Source organism: Onychostruthus taczanowskii, unplaced genomic scaffold, assembly GCF_017590055.1.
Source record: "Onychostruthus taczanowskii isolate IOZ18803 unplaced genomic scaffold, ASM1759005v1 scaffold9, whole genome shotgun sequence".
NCBI classification, from domain to species: domain Eukaryota; kingdom Metazoa; phylum Chordata; class Aves; order Passeriformes; family Passeridae; genus Onychostruthus; species Onychostruthus taczanowskii.
In genome coordinates this window covers 2,267,009-2,289,189 of record NW_024506993.1, presented here as the reverse complement: position 1 = coordinate 2,289,189, position 22,181 = coordinate 2,267,009, and the positions used below count along the sequence as shown (strand labels likewise).

General features: G+C 41.9%; 1 protein-coding gene across 1 annotated transcript in view; it reads left to right on the top strand.

The window, feature by feature from the left end:
* LOC121347251 (contactin-6-like) overlaps positions 1-20,705 on the top strand; it is an 81,730-nt gene extending 61,025 nt beyond the window's left edge. The window contains exons 10-21 of the mRNA XM_041425783.1: positions 3,002-3,129; positions 5,175-5,350; positions 5,704-5,821; positions 6,628-6,786; positions 6,879-7,028; positions 11,063-11,133; positions 13,265-13,499; positions 14,011-14,126; positions 15,321-15,507; positions 18,899-19,011; positions 19,728-19,896; positions 20,572-20,705. Coding sequence (XP_041281717.1) covers positions 3,002-3,129; positions 5,175-5,350; positions 5,704-5,821; positions 6,628-6,786; positions 6,879-7,028; positions 11,063-11,133; positions 13,265-13,499; positions 14,011-14,126; positions 15,321-15,507; positions 18,899-19,011; positions 19,728-19,896; positions 20,572-20,705 — 1,756 coding nt within the window. The remainder of the gene's footprint in view (positions 1-3,001; positions 3,130-5,174; positions 5,351-5,703; positions 5,822-6,627; positions 6,787-6,878; positions 7,029-11,062; positions 11,134-13,264; positions 13,500-14,010; positions 14,127-15,320; positions 15,508-18,898; positions 19,012-19,727; positions 19,897-20,571) is intronic.
* Positions 20,706-22,181: the final 1,476 nt, after the last annotated feature.

Genomic DNA, 22,181 nt, shown 5'->3' with positions numbered 1-22,181 from the left:
TGGGAATTATCAAGGTCTCAATTCATCATGAAGAATACAGGGATGAAAAATCTGAGGCATGACCAAACTTCAGTAGAAAAGCTGCAACCAGAATCCACAGGGGCTAAGACAGAGCTTTCAAAGCTTCTCCCCTTTGCTATTCTGTATTTTACTGACTGTTTTTTTCCTGTGTATTTACCTACATTGAAGCTTTTGGGGTTGGAGATTGTCCTTTTCAATTTTTTTGCTTTATGCCGCTTCTGGATTTTAATTTGCACCTAAGAGCTTTTAGGTGCAACTGCAGTAAAAGTAACAGGTCATCAATATTTGATGGAGAGAAAGACACTGAGATGACTTGTTATGAATTATTATTCAGGTGCCCAATTTATGAACATTTGCTGATTCACACTGGACTCTCTTTGGATACTGTTTGATGAACACCATATGTTACCCAGCCGCTCAATTGCATCCCCTGTTTTATCACCAGCAGTTCTGCTGGTTGGTGCAAGCTGATGGGGAGAAAAGCATCATTAATGTAAAAAATATTGCAGAGGCAGAAGGGGAATACTTGGAAATGCTTCTTCATGTTCAAAGCTGCCTTTGGAACAGTCATAGGTGTGTGAGGGAGAGGACCCAGGGCTCCTGTGTGGATGCACAGCTGTGACACCAGCTCAGTCCATGGGATCACAGAATCATGGAATATCCTGAGTGGGAAGGGACCCACGAGGATCAGAAACGCTGCCCCAGGTGCCAAGATCCAGCTCCTGACCTGAACAGACACCCCAAATCCCACCCTAGCCATCCCTGGGAGGGTTTTCCAAACTCCCCTGGAGTTCTGGCAGCCTCTGTGCCCATTCCCTGGGGAGCCTGGGCAGTGCCAGCACCCTCTGGGGAAAGAACCTTTCCCTAAAATCCAACCTAACCCTCCCCTGGCACAACTTCATTCACCTTTCCTTATCCAAGAAAATACCATTCAGCTGACACATCTCTGTATGGAGGAGGGGACTTTACTTCCTCCTATTTTGCTCTGTTCCTGTTCAATATGATGGATTATTAAACCTGAACTTATTTCCTCACTGTAGCACAAGTGGCAAACCCAGAGCTGCTGCAGCACCTGGTGATTATTGCCAAGGAAACAAAGATTTTTCACTCAAGCCTAAATCCCTTCCCCTCCCAGCTGCACACCCCAGTGACAGCAGCACCACAGGGACATCTCTGCTTGTCCTGGTCCTAAATCCACCCTGCCCTGCTCAGGAGCAGATATTTGTGCAGGGAAAGTTCAGATGAGGGTGGGACACGTGGAATTAGGGGGATATAAGCCAGAAGATCACCAGAAATCCAAGTTTAGTGCTTCTCCTTCCCAGCTGAGCTGTTGGGAGGGTGTAACAGGAGCAGGACAAGGTCTGATGTGTGTTCCACTTGCAGTTACAAATGTATAAATGCCAGAATGAGAAACAGAAACACACTGTGATGGGGCTTTTTTGTGTGTGTTTAATGGTTCTGATGCTGCTGCCAGCTCCAACTTCTGCTCTTGTGATTGTTCATTTTCTTTAATAATTCAGTACATCACCCAATCTTATGTTGTTAGTAATAAATATTAAATACCCAAGCTGTGATGCATGAATTAGATATTTTCTATTTTATGAAAGGAGCCTTGTATTAGAGTTAAATGTCAATTAAATGAGGGATATAAAAAATGATGCAGTGCTGCTGCAGTGAATGGAGCCTGGCTTCCTGTGGAGATGTGGCTTACACTGAATTTTTTTGACTGTAAGGAAATGTGACATTTGGGTGCAGATCCTCTAATGCCTCTTGAGGACTGAGCTTAGTGGCAAGAGGAGGTGCACATAGGAAACCTGACCCCATTTTTATGAAACTTCCAGGACCTTCATGTCTTAGATTTCTTCTAAACTCAGAAAAAAATTGCTCAAGTTCCACATTTACCAGGTGGATGTTGAAGAAGTGGAGGAAAACCCCCAAAATATTACAGAATAATATTTTCTGTGCTAAAGTTCGTTGCTAATTCAGCTATGATTTGAAAATCCTCTACTTTTAGATGTGTGTTCTGTGTGATTCTGTAGAAAATCCCCAAAATCCTGAAGTTCTGTCCTTGTCTGTGACAGCAGAAGGGTGCCAGGTACAGTGACAGCTTATCCCAGAAATCCTTGTCCTGACTTACATCCCAAAGCATCTCAATAACATAAAAAACCAAAATATGAACAAGCTTAAAAATTAATTTTGTCCATAAAACCCAGGAGTGGTCCTGAAATTACCATTAGATGCAATTTCCCCAATTCTTTGCAAACTGATATAAACAACTCAGTGACTCCAGGGTGGTTTGAGGGCCCTGTGAGACAGTGATGGATTTGATTTGGCTCCTTGGCTTGTGAGGTGGCATTTGAGCATCTCAGCCAGTCTGATAATATCTTTTAATAATCCTGACAGAACTCCATGGTCAGCTGGGCTCACACACAACCTTAGCTTAGCTTAGGAGCACTGGGATCTGTAAAAAAACCCAAAAAAACCCCAACAAAACCATGGTAAAATAGAACACAAGTTAATAGCAAGTTGAGTCTTTTGACTTTCTCTTGAGATTCCAGATTTTGCTCTATGAAAGTTACCTGGAAAAGTGAATGATCAACCCCAGTTTGCCAATAAAACATTTCTAATATAGAAATTAAAAAGCAGAAGAGGTGAAAATTGGTTAACACAGATTCACCTTGCTGTAGAAGAGAAAAATCATAATGGAAACGTTTAAATATTAAAAGTAGCACTGCATTTCTGTTACTATTATTCTGCCAGAAGTCTTTTTTATTTCTATTTTTCTATTGTTGCTCAGGAAAGTTGTGGATTCCCCTTCCCTGGAAGTGTCCAAGGCCAGGCTGGACAGGGCTTGGGACAACCTGGGATGGTGCAAGGTGTCCCTGTCCCTGTCCATGGCAGGGGTGGGATGAGCTTTAAGATCCATCCAACCCAAGCCACTCTGGGATTCTGTGATTCCATTTTGCTTGTTTTTCCCCAGGGTGGTGTTCCTGGAGGATGGCAGCCTCAGGATCTCCAACATCTCCAAGGTGGATGCTGGGGTTTACACTTGTGTAGCCACAAACCAGTTTGGAACTGCCAGGAACTCAGGGAACCTGATTGTGAAAGGTATTTCAGTATTTCCTTTTTTTGTGGGCCGAGATGAGCTTTAAAAACCCTTCCACCCCAAGATTCTCTGATTTTGTAACTGTTTTATTTTAATATCCTCCTTTTCAGCAGTATCAGAAGGGTTGCTGCGGCCTGCAGTGTGATCTCCTCCTTAACTTTGCCTCTGGTCAAAATCTTTTTAATATTCACCTTCTGACAGAGCAATTAGCACTGATACAGCTCAAAGTGTGACCTGAGATGGGGCTGCAGCACAGCCAGCAATGAAAGCACCAAGAACTTCAGGGTTTCTGCAGCTCTGACTGCATTAAAGTTCTCCCCCTTTCACATGTCCCATACATTGTGGCAATGTGGGAAAATCCCATTAAAACATGAAAAAAAAACCCCTATTTTGTTTGGCATTTATGAAGTTTATTAAAACACCAAGTAACAACATGGTATAAAAATGATCTTGTTTGCAGGGAACATTTGTTTTTGTTTCCCCTCTGGAGAAGTTTGGGCTGTTCAATTATAGGCCTCATTGCTTCAGCATTATTTTCAACTGAAATGTCAGAACTTGGGAAAGCATAGCTAATGTGCAAATTAAGTTTATTGCTGCTCATTGAGTTGTTTATTCTTTGTGGGAGAAGTCTTTATTACACCTCCAGCACTCACATCTCCCCTCTTTTCTCCTCTAGAATGGGATTTGCCATATAATGCATGTTTGCTGTTGCTAAGCAAGATAGATGGATAAGGCAGAAGCAAGAGCTTTTAAGAAGCTTTTTAAAGTGTTTGAGATGGAAGTTTTGAAGACAAGCCCATAAAAGAAGTAAAAAATATCACCCAAGTGAACATTCTGCATTAGTGGGGATGAGGAGGATACAACAAGAGGTCCAAGAGGATGGGAATACCATAATAAATTAATTTATTTTTGTTATCACTACTAAAAAACACACCTCATACCCAAAGCCAGTGTAATTCCCAAAAGGACAGTTTTCAAGATTTATTTGGTGGAGGTAAACAGCTTCAGGCCAATAATAAAGGAGATTTCTTGTGATAACAGCAGTGTCCAAAAACAGGTTGGACAGGGCTTGGAGCAGCCTGGGGCACTGGAAGGGGTCCCTGCCATGGCAGGGGTGGCACTGAATGGGATTTAAGGCCCTTTCCAACCCAAACCTTTCCAGAATTCTGTGATTTAAGAATCACCTAAATTCTGGAGTTAAGCTGTGATGAGCATTGAACTAATCCAGCTCGTGCACATTTCCTTCTCCTCCTCTCACATTATTTTCAGATCATATTAATATTGTTGAAGTGATTCTGCTCTCATTTTCTACATGTGTCTAAATTCTCACCACTTTATAACACTTGCATGCACAAAAGCTTTATTCAAGGGAATTGCTTACAACAAAGTGGTTGTTATCTCTAATCTGTCTGCCAGTCATATCAACAAAAGTGAAGCCATATAAACCCATTTCTTTCCCCTTCAGCGAGCTGATACTTGCCTTCCTAAGAGCTGCAAGTTTGGGTCTCAATGTAATGGGTTAAAAATGATCAAATAAATAATTTTCCTGCCTGTGAATGTCTTTGAAGCTGTAACTTGAGTAGTGCTGTGGAGTAAAGTATCACTGACATTAATACAGATTAAGGTTGTTGTTTAAAGTAAGTGGAAATGAGAAGCAATTTTGCTTTTCCTGCAGTTTTTGGCCAGGAGAATTCTTCAAGTTTGGAGAACCATGAGCACATTTTTGAGAGAAATCTGTACATTTTGACTGAAATCATAATTATTGATTATGGGCTTTATGAAGTAGTATAATTTAGGGTGTTCCTAATATAAATACAAACTAATTTAGGGTATTCCTCTCACTTCTGCTCACTCTCAGGCATACAATGTGGTCTTGGTACTGCCATAGGAGTGTTCTAAAATCATCTCTATATTAGAGAGAATTCCCTTTATTACAGAACATTTGAGCCAATTTGAAATCACTTCCCAAATGGTACAAACCTCCTTCAATAACTGCTATTTTTGTAAGAATTTTAATTAAAAAGATGTAATTTTTTTGTCTCCTCAGAAAGGACTGTGATCACTATCCCCCCCTCTGACACAGATGCAACAGTTGGAGAGAGCATTGTCCTGCCATGCCAGGTGTCCCACGACCCCTCCCTGGACGTGGGGTTCTCGTGGTCATTCAATGGCCAGAGGATTGATTTGAGCAGAGGAATACATCACTTTGAAAGGATTGGAAGGGTGAGTTTCCCAAACTCCTTAATGAAACTCTTTGCCACAGTCTTTACACGACACGAATGTTTATCATAATTCCTCCCTCGCTGTTTATATGCCTGGCAAATCACTGTTTCTTTACAAGGGCTGCAAACATTTATTTTTCTTCCCTAAATTTCATAAAGGCGCTTGAGTTATTTGTGAAGCCATAATAAAAATGTCCCCATGAAAGAAACTGATGATAGCTATGAATATTTTAATTTAAAAGCTGAATTTTGTATTAATATTGAGCAATTTATAAAAATGCCCAGTATGGAAAGCATGTTGTGAGTGATGGGTTAACTTTTTTTTTTTTTTTTTTTTTTTTGGTATCTCTCCAGGAATCTGCTGGGGATTTGATGATAAGAAATATTCAGCTGCATCATTCTGGGAAATATGTGTGCATGGTGCAAACTTCTTTAGACAGTCAATCTGCAACAGCAGATATAATTGTGAGAGGTATGTCTGTAAGGGAGACACACATATCTTCTAGAGGAATTAGGAAATCTTAACATCAGCTGTTGTTTAAATGATTCCTAGGATATCAATTCCACATTTCAATAGTGAATTGTTCTCTCTCTTTTAATCTTGGCCCCAAAATTGTGGCCAGCATGATCCTGGTGTTCAGCCAACCCAGGAGAACCTCTGCAGTTCTGCCCTGGTGTCTTTGGCAAAAATTTTGAGCCACATAGATAGGAGAGAAATCCTCTAATCTCAGCAGTGTTGTTATTTCCTTCAGGCATCTCTGGGTCACTGTGCAAGCTGGGAAAATCAAAATACCTCATTCCTTTCACCTATTTGGAGATAATATGAAATATTATTTTCTAACTGAGTTTTTACCGCCAGCAGTGAGGAAATGCTGTCATGGGAGCAGGTCTGTAAACCCTGGGAGAAATCAGAAATCTGTGTAGTGCACCATCCTGCATTCCTTCTGAACCTCAGTTTTGATTGAATTCAGTAGGAATTCTCAGACTGTTCAATGGTTCAACAGAAGACAACACTGGGTGCCTTTCTTTGTCAGACACAAAAAAGAAATCATTCCTTTGTTTGTAGTTCTCATGTTAGCAACATCAAGACATTAATTTTCCTGACTCATAAAAATGTAATCCAGGCATGGAGCCATCATTTAGGGATTGTGCAGCTTTTATGACGCTGCAGCTTCATGAATAATTCCTCTGACTTGAGAAAGTAAGAATTTCCCAAACCATTCCAGCGGTGAATCTTCTCTTCCCAATACCTTCCTCTTAAAATGCTGATCGTGTCAGGCCCTCCAGGTCCACCAGAAGATGTTAAAGTTGAACATGTTTCTAGCACAACTGCTGGGTTATCCTGGAAGCCTGGAGCAGATAACAACAGCCCAGTGCAGATCTACAGTGTCCAGACCAGGACTCCCTTCTCGGTGGGATGGCAGGCGGTCGCCACAGGTGAGCAATTCGGGGCTTGCCTTGGATTTTTTGTTTAGCAAGTGCCATTCATTGCCTCCAAAACCCATTGTTGGTGTCATGCTTGCCTTCAGCTCCTGAAGTCATTAATGGCAGGACTCACAAGGCCACCGTGGTGGATTTAAGCCCCTGGGTTGAGTACGAGTTCCGCGTGGTCGCCAGCAACAGCGTTGGGATCGGGGAGCCCAGCAGCCCGTCGGCACTCCTGAAAACCAAAGCAGCAGGTAAGGCCCTACTTTCTGCCAGGTTTTTCCAGCTCTCAACTGTGGGAATTTCACTGAAGTAGAGCCACTCATTCCTACAGGGTTATTTACCCAATTCTATGGGCAGGGATCCAACGTGTTCCACAAGAACCTGTTACTGGAGGGACTTTGAGCAACCTGGGATTGATGCCTCAGGTTTAGCTTTTATATTTTTCAGATTCTGTACTGCTTTACTTTGAAGTTCTGAGCTTCATTCTAGGGGATGGTGAGTTCTCTGCACAGAGCAGGGAGACAAAACAATTCCTGCCCCAGCTGGGGACCAAGGACAAATGATCCAAATCTCAGCCCAAGAGCACAAACCCCGTGGGCTGGAGAGAGAAAAACAAGCAGGATGGGAGTGCAGGGGCTGCAGCTGGAATTGGACACTGAACTCCAACAAGCAAACAGAGCAGACCTGATCAAAGTGAGCCTGGTTGTGGCTGGTTGTCCATTTTGTGACCATTTGGGTTCATCTTGGCTGCAGCCCTGGCTGGGCTCTTGTGCTGCCCAAGGTGGATCCATGGAGGAGATCCTTTGAATCAATCCCTGCTTTATTCCTTAACTCTGTCCAGCCTCTGTTCTAGGGCAGCCTGCACAAGGTATCAGGACAGTGGAAGGTGGTAGGACTGGATAGGCTTTAAGGTCCCTTCCAACCCAAACCAATGACCATTCCATGATAAAAGCTGGAGTTAGCCTATGTTCCTCCCTTTGATGTGTCCTAACCAACCTTTCGCTCAAGCAATTGGGCAGAACAATTTTTTGTTCTCCCAAATAAATCCAAGTTTTTACTCTGTTCAGGGACTTGCACATGAAATGATAACTCTACTCTCTGAATGTACCTTGGCTGCAGAGATGTTTGATACCATGATGTTTGAGCATCAGGAGGAGCAGGATAATTTTAACTTTGGATATTGGAGGAAATAAATGACAGGATCCAAAGCCCAGTGAAACCAACAGCTTCTGCTGTCTCCAGAGTGGAATCCTTTCTGTCTGTCTGTCTGACCTTTACTCATTTATCTTCTGGGACCTGGCACCTCAAGGGAAGCTGCCTCGTTCTTGTGTGACCAACACTGTCAGTTCTTTGACCTGCTCAGTTTGGTACAATTTATTTGCAGCCCAAACCTTTGGTTTGTTTTATGTTCCTCCCAGCCTCCTGCTTGTCAACTGTCTCCCACCTATAAAATCAGTGTGTTATGGGATGGAAAGCAGTAAAATGGAAGCAGGTTTTACAATCCACTTTCTCTTCTCTGTTTATCTCATTTGCCAAGCTCCAAAGTTTGGCAAGCTGCATTTCAGGACAGAATTCAAAATACAGTATTGTACATTATACAGAAAAAAACCCACATTTCTTTTAGAATGTGGAATCCATTTGTTTCTGGGAATAGAATCCCAGAATGGTTTGGATTGGTAGGGACCTTAAAGACCATCTAGTTCCAACCCCAGCACCTTCCAGAGGAGGTCAGATTTTTAAAATTTCCCAGCAGAGTATCTCAAACGAATATTCTCCATTATATGATTGATCACAAAGACCAAATTAATCTTGAGAAGGTTTTTGTTGCTGTTACCACTGTGGGGCTTTGTAAAGTGGGATATTCAAAACTAGACAGGCAGTGAAAGCTTTCATCTTTTAAAGCTTTTATTTATTTATTTATTAGAGGGATTCACAAGGCTGGGGCAACGAGGAGAAAGAAACAATAAAATTATTGTTATTTATCATGGCAATAACACAAGGAAGATTATTTCTGTGCAGTGTAGCTCTGTCTGAAGTTTAACAAAAGAGACAGAAAGTCTCACTTCAGGTTTTAGCTGCTTAACTCCTTCACTGCTGTAAATCCCTGTCTCCAAATGTTGCAGTGCAGTGGGACAATATCAGCTTCTTTAATTTTTCAATCAGAATAGCAACCTGAAATCAGCAGGGCAGTGTGGACAGTAAATACATGGCCAGGAAAGGGTGAATTTGAGCTCTGCTGTTGTAATAACTATTTTGGCAGCTAAAATCTGAGCATTAGTAGATTTGTGAATGCAAATGAGCCACTGTTCATTTCATTAAAATGGAGCTGCGAATTAATTGAGCCTCTGTTGGTGCACTCAGCTGTAAATTTTCATCTGTTTCTCAACTCTGACCCAGTTGAGGCTCTGCTGAGCCGCAGCACAAAATTCTCCCCATGCAAATGTAGCAAGTACCCAACACATTTAACACATGAGCTAATTGAGCATCACTTGGTTCATGAAACAGTGGAACACCAGGCTTGAAAGTTTGTTTTACTGTTTCCATGCAGTTCTTGTCAGTCTGAGATTGTTTGCCTCTGGTGTGCCCAAAGACATTGACTGTGAGTGACAAAAATGAACAGCTCTGTGAAACCCTCCAGAAGAACTCAGGCTGTTTGCTCTTAGACTCATTCTTATGGCTACACAGAAAAATTATTCTGAAATTCCTCCCATTTCTAGAGGATGAAATCAGATATTTATTTATACATGGACTAGAATCTGGGAATTATATATAATTCATATATTTAATTACATATAATATAAATTATATTATGGATTGGCATCAGTTTCTGTGAACTTTAAGCACTGTTGCTTTTATTTCCACCCTTGGAGCTGGGTTAATGCATTTGTCAATGGGAAGGACAAGCAGATATGTCAAAACTTGCCCAAAATCTCTGAATAAAGGGCTTCTGAGATGTAAACATCCCTCCTATTTCTCACCCTGCACATCAGCTTTTCAGACAGTGAGAGCTGAATGAAGACAATGACAAAAAAATCCTGAAATTTCTGAAGACAGGGTTTGGAGATTGCACCACCAAATGTCCAGTAGAGGGTTCCTGTCTCTGCCCCTTCCAGGGATGTCCCTTTTCTTATACTGCTCCAGCAGCTGAAAAAGAACATGATATCATGGAACCATAGAATGGTTTGGGTTGGAAGGGACCTTAAAGAAAAAATATAAAGCAAGAGGCAGGAAATACTGATATTGTCTTTGCGTCTCCACCATGAGCCCCTTCAACCTCAACAGAGTTCCCTGATCTCAGTCCTCCACCTCTGGTGCCCCACACCTGTGGAATGCTGGAGAAATCCAACTCTAATCAACCAACTCTTGGACATTTAAAGTCTTGGGAGAAGGAGAAAAGCAACTTGTGAGTTTTGAATTTGTTAAGGAAAGCATACAACCAATTAAAAAATTAATATATTGCTCCAACAACATGTTTACTGAACAAATGCATAATTAGTAAATCAGTAGTGTTGCAGCTACAGTCTGAATGGAACATCATTTTGCCAATTAGTTGATGAGGCATAATAATGTCAGATACTTGATGCTCCCAGTTCTTTAATTAATTTTTTGAACCAGGGTACTCATGTATCAAATTCATCTATGGCTTCAGCCTTAGAAAACGTGTAAACATCATCTCAGTTCATTTTAAATGGGCTGCTGCGCAATGTAATCCGTGTTCCACTGCTGAGAGGTGGAATGGCTGCAGGTGAGGTAGGAAATGCTCTGCTCACCCCCTTGGAAAGGCCTCCAGGATCACTGAGTCCAACCTTTGGCTGACCACAGCTTTGTCCAGAGCTGGACACAGCACTCGAGGTGTGGCCTCCGCAGTGCCCAGTGCAGAGGGACAATCACTGCCCTGGCTGCTGATCCAGGCCAGGTGACCTTGGCCTTCCTCCTCACCTGGGCACACCTGGCCTCGTCTTCAGCTGCTGTCACCAGCACACCCAGATCCTTTTTTGCTGGGCCACTTTCCAGCCATTCTTTCCTCGCCCTGGAGTGCTCCATGGGGCTGTTGTAACCCAGGAGCAGGACCCTGCACTTCACCTTGTTGAGCCTCACACTGCTGGTCCCATCCCGTGGATCCAGCCTGCCCAGATCCCTCTGCAGAGCCCTCCAGCAGATCCAAATAGGTGCCAGCTGTGAACTTCCCGAGGTCCAGATCAGCCATAAAGACATTAAAGAGGTCCAGCCCCAGGACTGAGCCTCGGGGAGCCAGCTGCAAACACCAACTCCTTTTCTTCTCCAGTTCCTGTGGTGGCACCCACGAACATCGGCGGAGGAGGAGGGAGCCGCTCCGAGCTGGTCATCACATGGGAGGTAATTCTGAGCTCAGTCAACCCCTGCGGGGATAAATCTGTGGGTGAAACCACAGCTCTGCTGAAATCCAAAGGCTTTTGGTCACCGGCTTTGGTCGAGCCTGGATTTCACCCTGGATGTGGAGGGCAAACAGCCTGTAAGATATACAGCAAGTTTTCTGTGTTGTAGGGAACAATTTGTAAAAATAAACAGTTTAAGAGCCGTGTTGTAAAGATGTTTAGAAGTCTGCATTACCCTCTTATCTCCATTGTACAGGAGGTGCTTAACACACTAATCTGCTTGGCCATTTTCTGCATTTACATTTTTCCTACTTTTGTTTACATGTTTTCCATTCTGGAACACTGTGCTGACAAGACATATCCTATTATGCGTTAAAGGAGATGAGCCCTTTAATTCTGCAGCACTCCAGCGAGAGCAGAGAATACACATTTCCAGAGAAGTTAATGCCAGACAAGTTGCAAAGGGTGAGTGCAGGTCATTTCAGAGAGTAGAAAGTGAGTGCTGTGGGAAGGAGCCTCCTTTTCCAGCCTCCCAGCAGCTGCCCACAGGCACTGGGATGAAGGCAGGCAGCCTCTGGCAAAGCCTGGGAAGTGATGGGGTAGCTGCTTGGTCAAAAAGTGAAAAACCAGATCAAAAGAAATTTTTAAAAATCTCCACTAGATAAATAACACCACTGATGTTTTCCCCTCCCTGTGCTGCAAACAGAGTGAAATTCCACTTACCTTGAAGTAAGTTTTTCTCCATCTGCACCTTTCACTCTTTTGCTTCATTTTCTCCTCTTTGGGAGCAGAAAAACATGAAAATCGAAAACAACCTGAGAGATCTCAATCAAATTATCCTGTTGGACTCCGTAGTGTGTCCCGAAAAACAATCAGAAGAAATCCTAATTATGGCCAGCAAACAACACTGAACACGACTCTGCGGCTTTCTGTGATGAACTCACTAAATGTCTTGATTAAATCTGAGGTCACAGAAGCCTCAAAAACAAATTAAATGCTCTAGAAAGTAGCTTGAACTCCTATAAATCCTCAGTGAGGCATCATCCCTCACATTTAACTCTCTCAAGGCTGGAGAAGAGATGGAAAGGGGAATATTGAGTGTTCGTACAACATTAAAGGAAAGGCACATGTTATAAATGCTAGGGCAGGCTTATTATCATTATTTTTATTATTTGAATTAGAAGGAATTGATGATAAAAATAACATAAGTGCCCTGAAGTCTTCTGAGGTGCTTCCAGATTTTCCCCTATCATCTCACACTGTTTGTGCTCCCAAGAGTTTGCAGGAGAAGAGGTTGGAGCCAGGACTCAGGTCCTGACCCTTTTTCTGTCTTTTTGCACCATTTTCCATGCCTGCTTTTCCATGCCCTTTCCTTTGATGCAAGCCTCTGAAATAAATGCAGTTTTACTGAGAAACACTTCCTTCCTCCATTTAATCCTGATTTTATTTCATAAATGTCCTCTTGCTTTGAGAATGTGGAAGTATTTTTATCCCATGAAAAACCAAACTTCATGCTGGACACGGTGTTGCTGTAATTGCCTTTTCAGTTAGAGCCTTTCATACGTATCTTGACATGAGATTTTATTAATAGAAACATTAATTTTGCCATGTTGACTTGCAGGAACATTTCTGTTCTTATTTCTTAAATAAGAATATGTTCATGCACTTGAGGCTTTCTCCTTGCTGAAAAAAATACATCAGTACTGTACTCAGAGGCAGGCAATTATACAACTGACACACATTTCTTTGTATACATTTGTTCCTTCCCAACTCTTTTTTTCCTTTAAAATCATTTATTTAAAATTAGCATTCCTATGCCCCTTTGGGAAAGAAAAAAAATCTACAAGCTACAACTTGTACTGAGTGAAATGTTTTTAATTTTGCAAACTTCATGCCTGAAAGAGACAACTCTAATGGAGCTGATCAGATCTTTTGTTTCTAAATTGATTGCCCCGATAGATTTATTATTTTGATTTTTATTTCAATATTACATTGACGGATGGGGCAAACATTATTATCTTCTCCAAGGCACAGCCAACTAAATCAATACCACTAAAATACAATCAGGGAATGAAGATTCAATTAAAACTGTGGATACTCGCAAACCTTTATTGACTGCCTTGTCACTACAGCCAGTGTCAGAAGAGCTCCAGAACGGGGAAGGTTTTGGCTACGTCGTCATGTTCCGTCCCCTTGGCTCAACAACCTGGACCAAAGCTGTGGTGGCCTCGGTGGAATCCAGCAAATACGTTTATAGGAACGAGAGCATCACACCCCTCTCTCCTTTCGAGGTCAAAGTTGGTGTCTACAACAACGAGGGAGAAGGGACCCTGAGCTCCATTTCCATCATCTACTCAGGAGAGGATGGTAACACCAGTTACTCCTAGTGGTAATGGGTGTGTAGCAGCAATAGGTGACAGATGTGATCAGGCAGATCTCACAGGGTTTTTAAGGGCCCTGCTCAAACCTGCTCGTTGGATGTTTATAACAGGCGTGAGGCAGGAGATGGGAATCTGAAATAAAAATAGCAAGGGGAAAATTTTCAGAATGATTTTCAGTAGAGGGCCTGTTTCAACTCATTTGTCCCCAAGGTGCTCCTGCTGAGTGTGTTGGGAAAACTGGGAAACACTCAAAGGTGTTGCTCTCAGTGGGTCTGGTTCCTCAGACCACTCAGTGTGGCTGACCTCTGAAAATCTGCTCCAGCAGATGGGGAATGGACAATTCTGAGAACAGGTTTTGCTGGCATCCCACCATAAGTGGAGAACAAAGCTCATGGTTCCACCAGGGGCTCTTCCTGCTGTTCACCCACAGCATCTCCTCCCCTAGCACTGTCCCTGTGTCACACCATGTCCCAGCAGCTGTGTTTTCCCTGTCCCAGAGCCACAGATGGCCCCGGCGGGTGCCTCGGCGCTGAGCGTGTCGGCGGCGGCGGTGGAGGTGTCCTGGCTGCCCATCCCCTGGAACCGGCACACGGGCAGGGTGCTGGGCTATGAGGTGAGGGGCTGGGCCACGGGGTGAGGGGCTCTGACACCTTGAAGTTGTCTCTTTCCTGTCCGGAATCCTTTTGGCCTTCTGGCTCCTCCTCCCAGTTAACAAACTGCTGCTTCCAAGTCCGCAGAGTGTGGAGCTCTTGCCCTGGGTCTCATTAGCAGAGCCCCCCCTGAGATAATCAGGAGGATTTACAGCCCAGAACTGCAGCTCTGTCCCAGACTTGCTGTGCTCAGATTTGGGGACAGGCACACGTGGCACTGCTGACAGAGCAGGGGAGGATAAATTTACTCCAGCACTACAAGAGCTTGTGCTGTGGTGCACTGAAAGGCTTTTAACTTCTCCCTGCTCTTAATAAAATCATTTAGGCTGGAAAAGACCTTTAAGACCATCAGGTCCAACCATTAGCTCAAACACTTGAAGAGGGCAGTGGAGGAGTCTCCATCCCTGCAGGGATTTAAAAGCCATGTGGGTGTGGCATTGGGGACATGGTTTAGTGCTGCCCTTGGCATTGCTGAGTTAATGGTTGGACTTAAAGATATTTTCCAACCTAAATGATTCTGTAATTTTAGGATTAAGTAATGTCAGATATCATTCCTGGTCATTTTACTTGCATAGTGAAGCAATTTTTTTTTTTTTTTTAAATTTGTATATAAGAGGAAAACAAGTCAAAAACACTTTAAATTCTGTGCTATCATTGCAATGTATAAATGAAGGTAATAAGACGTATATGTACATGTACATCATGTACAGTCCACAAATCTTCCTAAATCAATTACTCACTAAAAAAAAAGCAAGTCTAAACAGGTGTCACTGAATCAAAACTAGAGCCAGGATACAAAATAATTAAAAACCCATTAGATGATTGAGATAAATGCTCTTTTGTATCTCTTAAGGTTTTCTTTCATTGTGTTCAACCATAAAACCAGCAAAGCTTTTATCATTCCTTACCTTATCAAAGGTTTCCTTCTGGACATCTGTAAATTTAAGGATTTCATTTAGTTCCTTAATTGGGATTCAGTCTCTGAAATGTTATTGCTTCTCTATAAATATTCATGCCTGGGTTTACATCCTGCTAGATTGAAGTACAAAAAAATCCTGTATTCCTCGAAATCTTCCTTGTCAGCATGTCTGCTTCCCAGCCAAGCCTCTAATTGCTGGAACACAATGAATTGCCTGTTCTTTGTTCTCACTTTTTAGGTTTTATATTGGATAGATGATCCCAAGGAAAGCACAGCTGGGAAGGTCAGAGTCAGTGGGAATGTGACAGCCAAAAACATCACGGGCCTGAGAGCTAACACGGTGTATTTTGCAACAGTCCGAGCCTACAACACTGCGGGGACAGGGCCCTCCAGCACCCCGGTGAATGTCACCACCAAAAAATCCCGTGAGTATTGGATTTGGTACAAGGGTCCCAAATTCCCAGCTGGGACAGGCACATTCCAGCTCCCCGTGAGCCATCGCTGCCAAACGCTTCAACAGCAAGGAAAACTACATCCCGAATTTCTTCACAAGTCAGACAACAAAATCTGTGACTGAGAAATTTCCTCTGGTCCTAAATCAATGCCCACGAGGATGGATTTCTGTTTGCCTTGGCAGAGCAGCCCCCTCGCTTTCAGGGGATTCCAGAGATGCAGAGCCAATAAAGGAGGGATGTCCCACAGGTCAGACAAGAGATTCTGGGGTGAGCCTGTGTTGGTTTGGGGTTCTAAACGAAGCTGTTGAAGGCACCAAATACAGAGGGGTTTTGAGACCTCTGAACTTTGCACTGCAGAGCTCAGCATAATGGATACATTGATATAAAAGCAATTTAGTTTTGGTTTGGTTTTTTTGAATTAGTACTAAAAGTAAAGCCCTCTGCTTTTTTGTTTTCCTTGGAATCTGTTTTCCCAGTAAATTATTGATCAGCCTTTTAGCATAAAAGGGAAATATTTCTCCTGAGTTTCACCAATTTTCTTCTTTTCTATATGCTGTTCCATGCCATTACTCCAAGTGCAAGATAGGAACAACTTGTAGAATGAGTTAATTGATTTTTTAATTGCCACAAAACCAATATTTATTGTAAATAAAAACAATCAAAAATAAAGCCAGAGAAGGTATTTCTGAAGGGCTCAAACAGGACCCATCCCTGGAATTGTCTAAGACCAGGTTGGATGAGGCTTGGAGAAACCTGGGATGGTGGACGGTGTCTGTGACCACAGCAGGGGTTGAATGAAATGAAATTTAAGTGCTATTCCAACCAAACCATTCTGTGATTCCATTACTTTCATCACAGTCCATTTTTCAGTAGAAAATAGATTAATCTCTGGGAATTCTTCCCTCTATTCCTATGTGCAACTGAATGAAAGACAAGTTAAAGACATGGCAGTCAAATGACAAAACATAGAAGGAATAAATTTGCTTTTGTTTTACATCTACTTTATCTTCTGTCAAATTCAGGATTGTGCTAATGGTTCATTTAAAAATTAAAGTCAAAATAACCTTTTTAATATTTAAATATATAGATTAAATTTTCAAGCTCTGTCTGTGGAAGATGCAAGCACTTGCAATAAGAGAAGAGACAATATGTCAAGAGAATATAAACAATGTGCATCTGGAGCAGGAGGTGGAGCTCCAAAGTAATAGCTCTGTCTTCCTGCTCAGCATCCAGCATTCCTGCAGCCTTCTGATCATCCCATTATTGCAGGGACTCAGCAGAGCTGAAATGATCCTTCTGCCAAAGAGGTGTAATTCTGATTGAAGTGTTCTTTGGGATCGATGTAAGGTCTAAGGTGACATCCTGGTTTCGGTTAAAAGTACTTAGGGAGGTGGAATTGAGGTCCTCAAACCGTGGACATGGCTCCATAAAGAGCTGTACTCTTCTGGTTTTTTAATTATATGGCATGGATTGCAGAAATTCCTCTTCCTCCTCCTCTTCCTCTTTCCTCTTTCTCCTTCCTCTTCCTTTTGTTTCCCCTTTCCTTTTCTATTCAACTTCCATTTCCTCTTCCTCTTCTTTCTTCTTCTCCTTCTCCTTCTTCTCCTCCTTCTCCTTCTTCTTCTCCTTCTCCTCTTCCTTCTCCTTCTCTCCTTCTCCTTCTCCTCTTCCTCTTCCCTTTATTTTTTCATCTTCCTCTTTTTCCCTTACAAATAAATACATGTACACATGAAATATAACAATATAACATATAGATATTGGAAATACTTGCATGGATAAACCTCAGCACAGTACAGCAACAAAGCCAAGTGTTACCTAAACCATGACAATAACATCAGCACCTCAATAAACTTAAGAAGATATTTGGGCTTTCTATTATTCTTGACAGCATTGATTACAAGAAATTAATTGAGGAAATAATCTGCCAGTCTTAGACCTGGAACTGCTTGGTTTTGCCAGCAAATATTCCTATGGATTTAGGAAAGTGCTCTTACCACTTATTCTGGTTTCTGGCTGGAAAAATCCCAGATAATTTTGTTGTGCAATTCCTCCTGTGGTGCTTTTTCAGCCCCAAGATAATGAATTAAGATAGCTTTAAGTTTCTATGTCAAAAAGCTTTGGTCAAGGCTGTAATTCACCCATTTTTGAGTGATTTCAAAACTCTTCAGATTGCACAGCCAATGAAGAATTTGACATCCTTTGCCTCTTGTGACTATTTTGTTATCTGATTCCATATATAAAATGTTTCCTGAAAACATAAAAGAGCTTTCAAGACATATTTAAATAAATTTGCAGTTTGATGTATGTGAGAGTAGATAAATGTCTTCATAAAGAAATGAATCTTTTCCAACACTGACAGTGTGGCTGATGGAAGGACACCCCTGGATATTCACCTGGGAGCTCCACCAACACCTCATTCCCTACCAGAGGGAAGGATTAAACTTCTCCAAAGCCATGAGGCAGGTGGATATGAAACAGCAGCACCCATCCATTTGTTTTATCTCTGTGGGAAATGGAAGAAATTGTCACCAAATCAACTGTTCCTTCCAAGTGACATCCACCAGTCACCAACACGTAGGGGGGGAAGAGAAGGATCCCAGAGTTAAACAATTTAGAATCAGGGCTGGAATGTGTCTCTCCAAATCTCTCCTCATTTTTACCTCTGTTTCAATCCTCCTTTCCTGTGCCACCACCCAGCAGGGCCTGGGAGGATGTGCCACGGAACAGGAGAGAACGTGTTGGCCTAAATCCGAGCTCAATTCAAAGGCTCAGCTCCACCCTCACATGTTCACACAGGATTCGGTTCCAGTCACTTGTAGGCAAATTTTCAAAGTCCTCGCACTTAGGCATAAAAAGCCTTTGAAAAAGCTGCTCTCAGCCTATTGTGCTGAGAATTTCTAAAATCCTACAATGTTTCATGGTGGATCACATGGAGACTTTCATGTGCAGCTCTTTGTAACCTGTCCTGGCTGATGGAAATCTTGGCTTCTGTAGTTTGCTCTCGGTTTTAGATTTTTCTGAGATCCAGACAGCAAAACATCCTCTAAGACATGGAAATACAGAGAGGAACAACATTTTCCCTCCACAAAATCTCTCAAATATAACTTGAACTGTCAGACACTGTCAGGCTGTGCCTAATTTTGCAAATGAAGTGTCACAGTAAGAGGTTCTGTGCTATGAATAGATTTTATTCTGACTAATACCTGAGCAATGATGGACTGGAAAATGGTTTTTTGCTCTTTTAGGTTGGAATCACCCAAGCATTTGCTACTCCCATTTCAGCAGCTCATTCAGCTACATGATGAAAATTAATACTCAGTTTATCTTGTTATTATCATAATCCTTTGTATTTTTTCTAAAGCACCAAGTCAACCTCCAGCGAACATCGCCTGGAAGCTGACAAATTCCAAAATCTGCCTAAACTGGGAGCATGTGAAAACAATGGAGAATGAATCTGAGGTGTTGGGCTACAAAGTAAGTGATTTCTTTATCTCATTAATCAGATATTTTTGCTACAATACAGGTACAGAGATTTGGGGGAAAGTGAGTGCTCATTACCTGGAACACTGATTTTTCTGGGTTTATTGGGATGGTTGGCTGATGTTTATACAAATACTCATTCAGAGGAGAACTTCTTTATCCCAACAGAGTGATTTTCTGTCCCCAATCCTGTATTTCTCTTGTTCCCTTGTAATATTACTTACCTAAAGTTTCTTGCTTTCATATCTCCAGGGAAGTAGTTTCACAAATATATAAGGAATAGAGAACAGTCTTTGAAGCATTAAAGGCAGTCATAAACCACATTTAAACATTCTCACTCTCTGGCAGCTCATAAATGCACCTTTAAAAAAGAGACTGAAAGATACTCACACAAAGATCTATGTATGAACCAAAAAGCACTCCCATAAATCTGCTTTAAAAGGAAATAAAAACTTATTTTAAAGTTTGATTGCAGTGCAGAATTCTTTGATTATCCTCGAGTTCTAGGAAACCACCTGCTGTGGTACCCACCCCAAAATCCTGCAGAATTTATTCCCCTGTTTAAATTGCTTTTAACATCCTGCAGCATGCTGAGAGTGCTTGGAAAACTTTGGGACACAACAGAAGAATCTCTCAGCCCCCCCCAAAAAAAAAACCACATTAAAACTTGAAACGAAATAACTCTTGTTTTCCAATCCCTTTCTGCTTAGATTCTGTACAGACAGAACAGGCAGAGCAAAGCCCATATCCTGGAGACAAACAACACTTCAGCTGAACTTCTGGTCCCGTTTGAAGAAGATTATCTCATCGAGATAAGAACCGTCAGCGATGGTGGCGATGGCAGCAGCAGTGAGGAAATTAGGATTCCAAAAATATCGAGTAAGTGAGAGAATTTTTTTCCCCCTCTGAATGCTGTTGCATAAGAAGAAATCTGTGCCTCTAAGCACAACAGATTCTCAGATTGTCCCTTGCCATAGGTGTCCTCCCTCCTGGTGCTTTTTGGTGCTGGCTCCCATAAATTTGTCTCTGACATTCTGACATTCATTAGAGGAGAAAGGGTTTTGCTCCACACCTTATTTTTAGTGCAGGTCTCCACTGCCCTGGCATGCAGAGCTCAGGGAAGAACACAGGGATAAGATTTCTTGGGAAAGTCAGAATTCTCACACATCATGTGGCCCTAAATCTGCTGCTAGGACAGAGGTCTCAGCCCTGTCCCATGGCTGTGCTGGGCTGGCCCAGGGTGCAGCCTCTGCTCTCATAAATAACTTATTCTTCAGAGAAAAGGGAGCATTTTTATATTTATATATCATAGTCTGTTTTGCAACAAAATAGTCAAAAACCCTCTTGAAGAAGATACTCACAGGAGAGGTGAGATGTGGATCCAAAACCCTGCCCCACGAAATGGCCACTACAGCTTAATAAACAAATACATAGAAAAAACATTTGTAGGTAATGTTTCATCTTGAAAAGAGAACAGAGATTGCTGTTAAGCTAAAATGCAAAGAAAAACTAATTTTTGACACAGATTACCTCTGTCTGTTTATACTGTTACAGGTTTAAGCTCTGGAGCAATGAAATTATCCCAAAGGATAAACCATACATTGGCATCTGGGATCCTCCTGTTGAGTTCTGTTCTTCTAAACCCTTTTCCTTGCTGGTTCCAGCAATGCTCTGCCATGGACTTCTAAAAATAAAAAGTGTAGATTTTATCTTAATTCTTCACCATAACCAACATTCCTGAGAAAAATCAACACTGGGGAGGGGGAGGGCGGTGGAAGTGGTCTGTCATGAAGAAAATATTAGGCATCAATATTCCATGAATTTTTAAAAATAGGCTTGGAAATGAAGGGGTAAATCAACATGCATTAATTAAACAGAGTGATGCCAAACCTAATTTGGGATTGACACGTGGGTGGTCTCAAATTTTCTCCAAGTAGTTGTTATTGGAACAGCATTTTAATGGAATGTCAACCTGTGCAGGCTGATGCCACAGAGGGGAGCAGGGATTTAAAACTCTTGTGATGTGGATATTATTTATCTCATGTTCTTTGGTGTATCCTGTTAAAAAACCCACTTTCAATTAAAAAAAAGCTATTTGTTTACTTTTTGCACTTGTCTGTATTACGAGGTGTCGTAAAACACACTATTTGAAGTGCCCTGTGCTATTTTCTGTAGAAAAGGGGAACTTAAATAAAATAAAAGGAGACTCCTATGGACCAACCCAAAGCCCAGTGAATTCCACAGAAAAACTTTCAGTGGCATCAGCAGGCCTTGAACCAGAGCTGAAAGAGCAGCACCTTTTATACCATCAAATTCTTCACATATTCTCAAATCCATTTTGAAGGACTTTTTCATGCAAAGACTGTTCTGATCAACAGAACTTCCAGAGATACTGAATATTTTCTGAGGGAAACGGAAATCTAGCTGTCACTAAGCAGGATTAGTTGGTCTCTCCTGATTTTGTTATTCTTTGCTGTAGCTTGAAAGTGTAGATTCATCTTTGAGTTGGGCATGAAGGTAAATGAGAAGAACATTGATTTTCATCATCTTGAAATATAAATAAAAGCAGCTAATTAAGCCCTTCAATCTCCTGAGTCTCCAGAATGACAAATTAAATACCAGAGCTTGGCTTTCAAGTCAGGAGATGCAGCTCAACACTTGAAACCACGCTCCTGCCAGCTTGAACTACATCTGATAAAAGGTGTTTTTTTGCCTGATGCCATTACTGGGAAATCTTTTCTTCCTTCTTACTTTTCTCTGAAGTTTATTTTCTTTTCCCCACTGTCAGATCCACGTTGTGACATCTTTGTAAACATTTACAACTACAAGATAACCAAATACCCCAAATACTTTTATAACGGGGACTGTTGGAATGGGAGTGAGGATGTGTCAGCACATGAATGAGTAAAAGAAGTTCAGCTGTGCATGGAAATCCTTCAAAGAACACATTAAACCATGTTGGTTATCCATGGGCATGGCAATGGGAATTCATAAAGAAACCTCCTCGAGGTCCCTGCCAAGCCAAACCTTTCTCTGACTCTCTGATTCCTCACTGACCCCACAGGCTGGACTGGCAGAAAATAAAATCAAAAATGATAAAATCTTTGCAAAACCACATGGTAGAGATTGATGTCCAAGCAAATAACTCTTCACAGGATCATGGA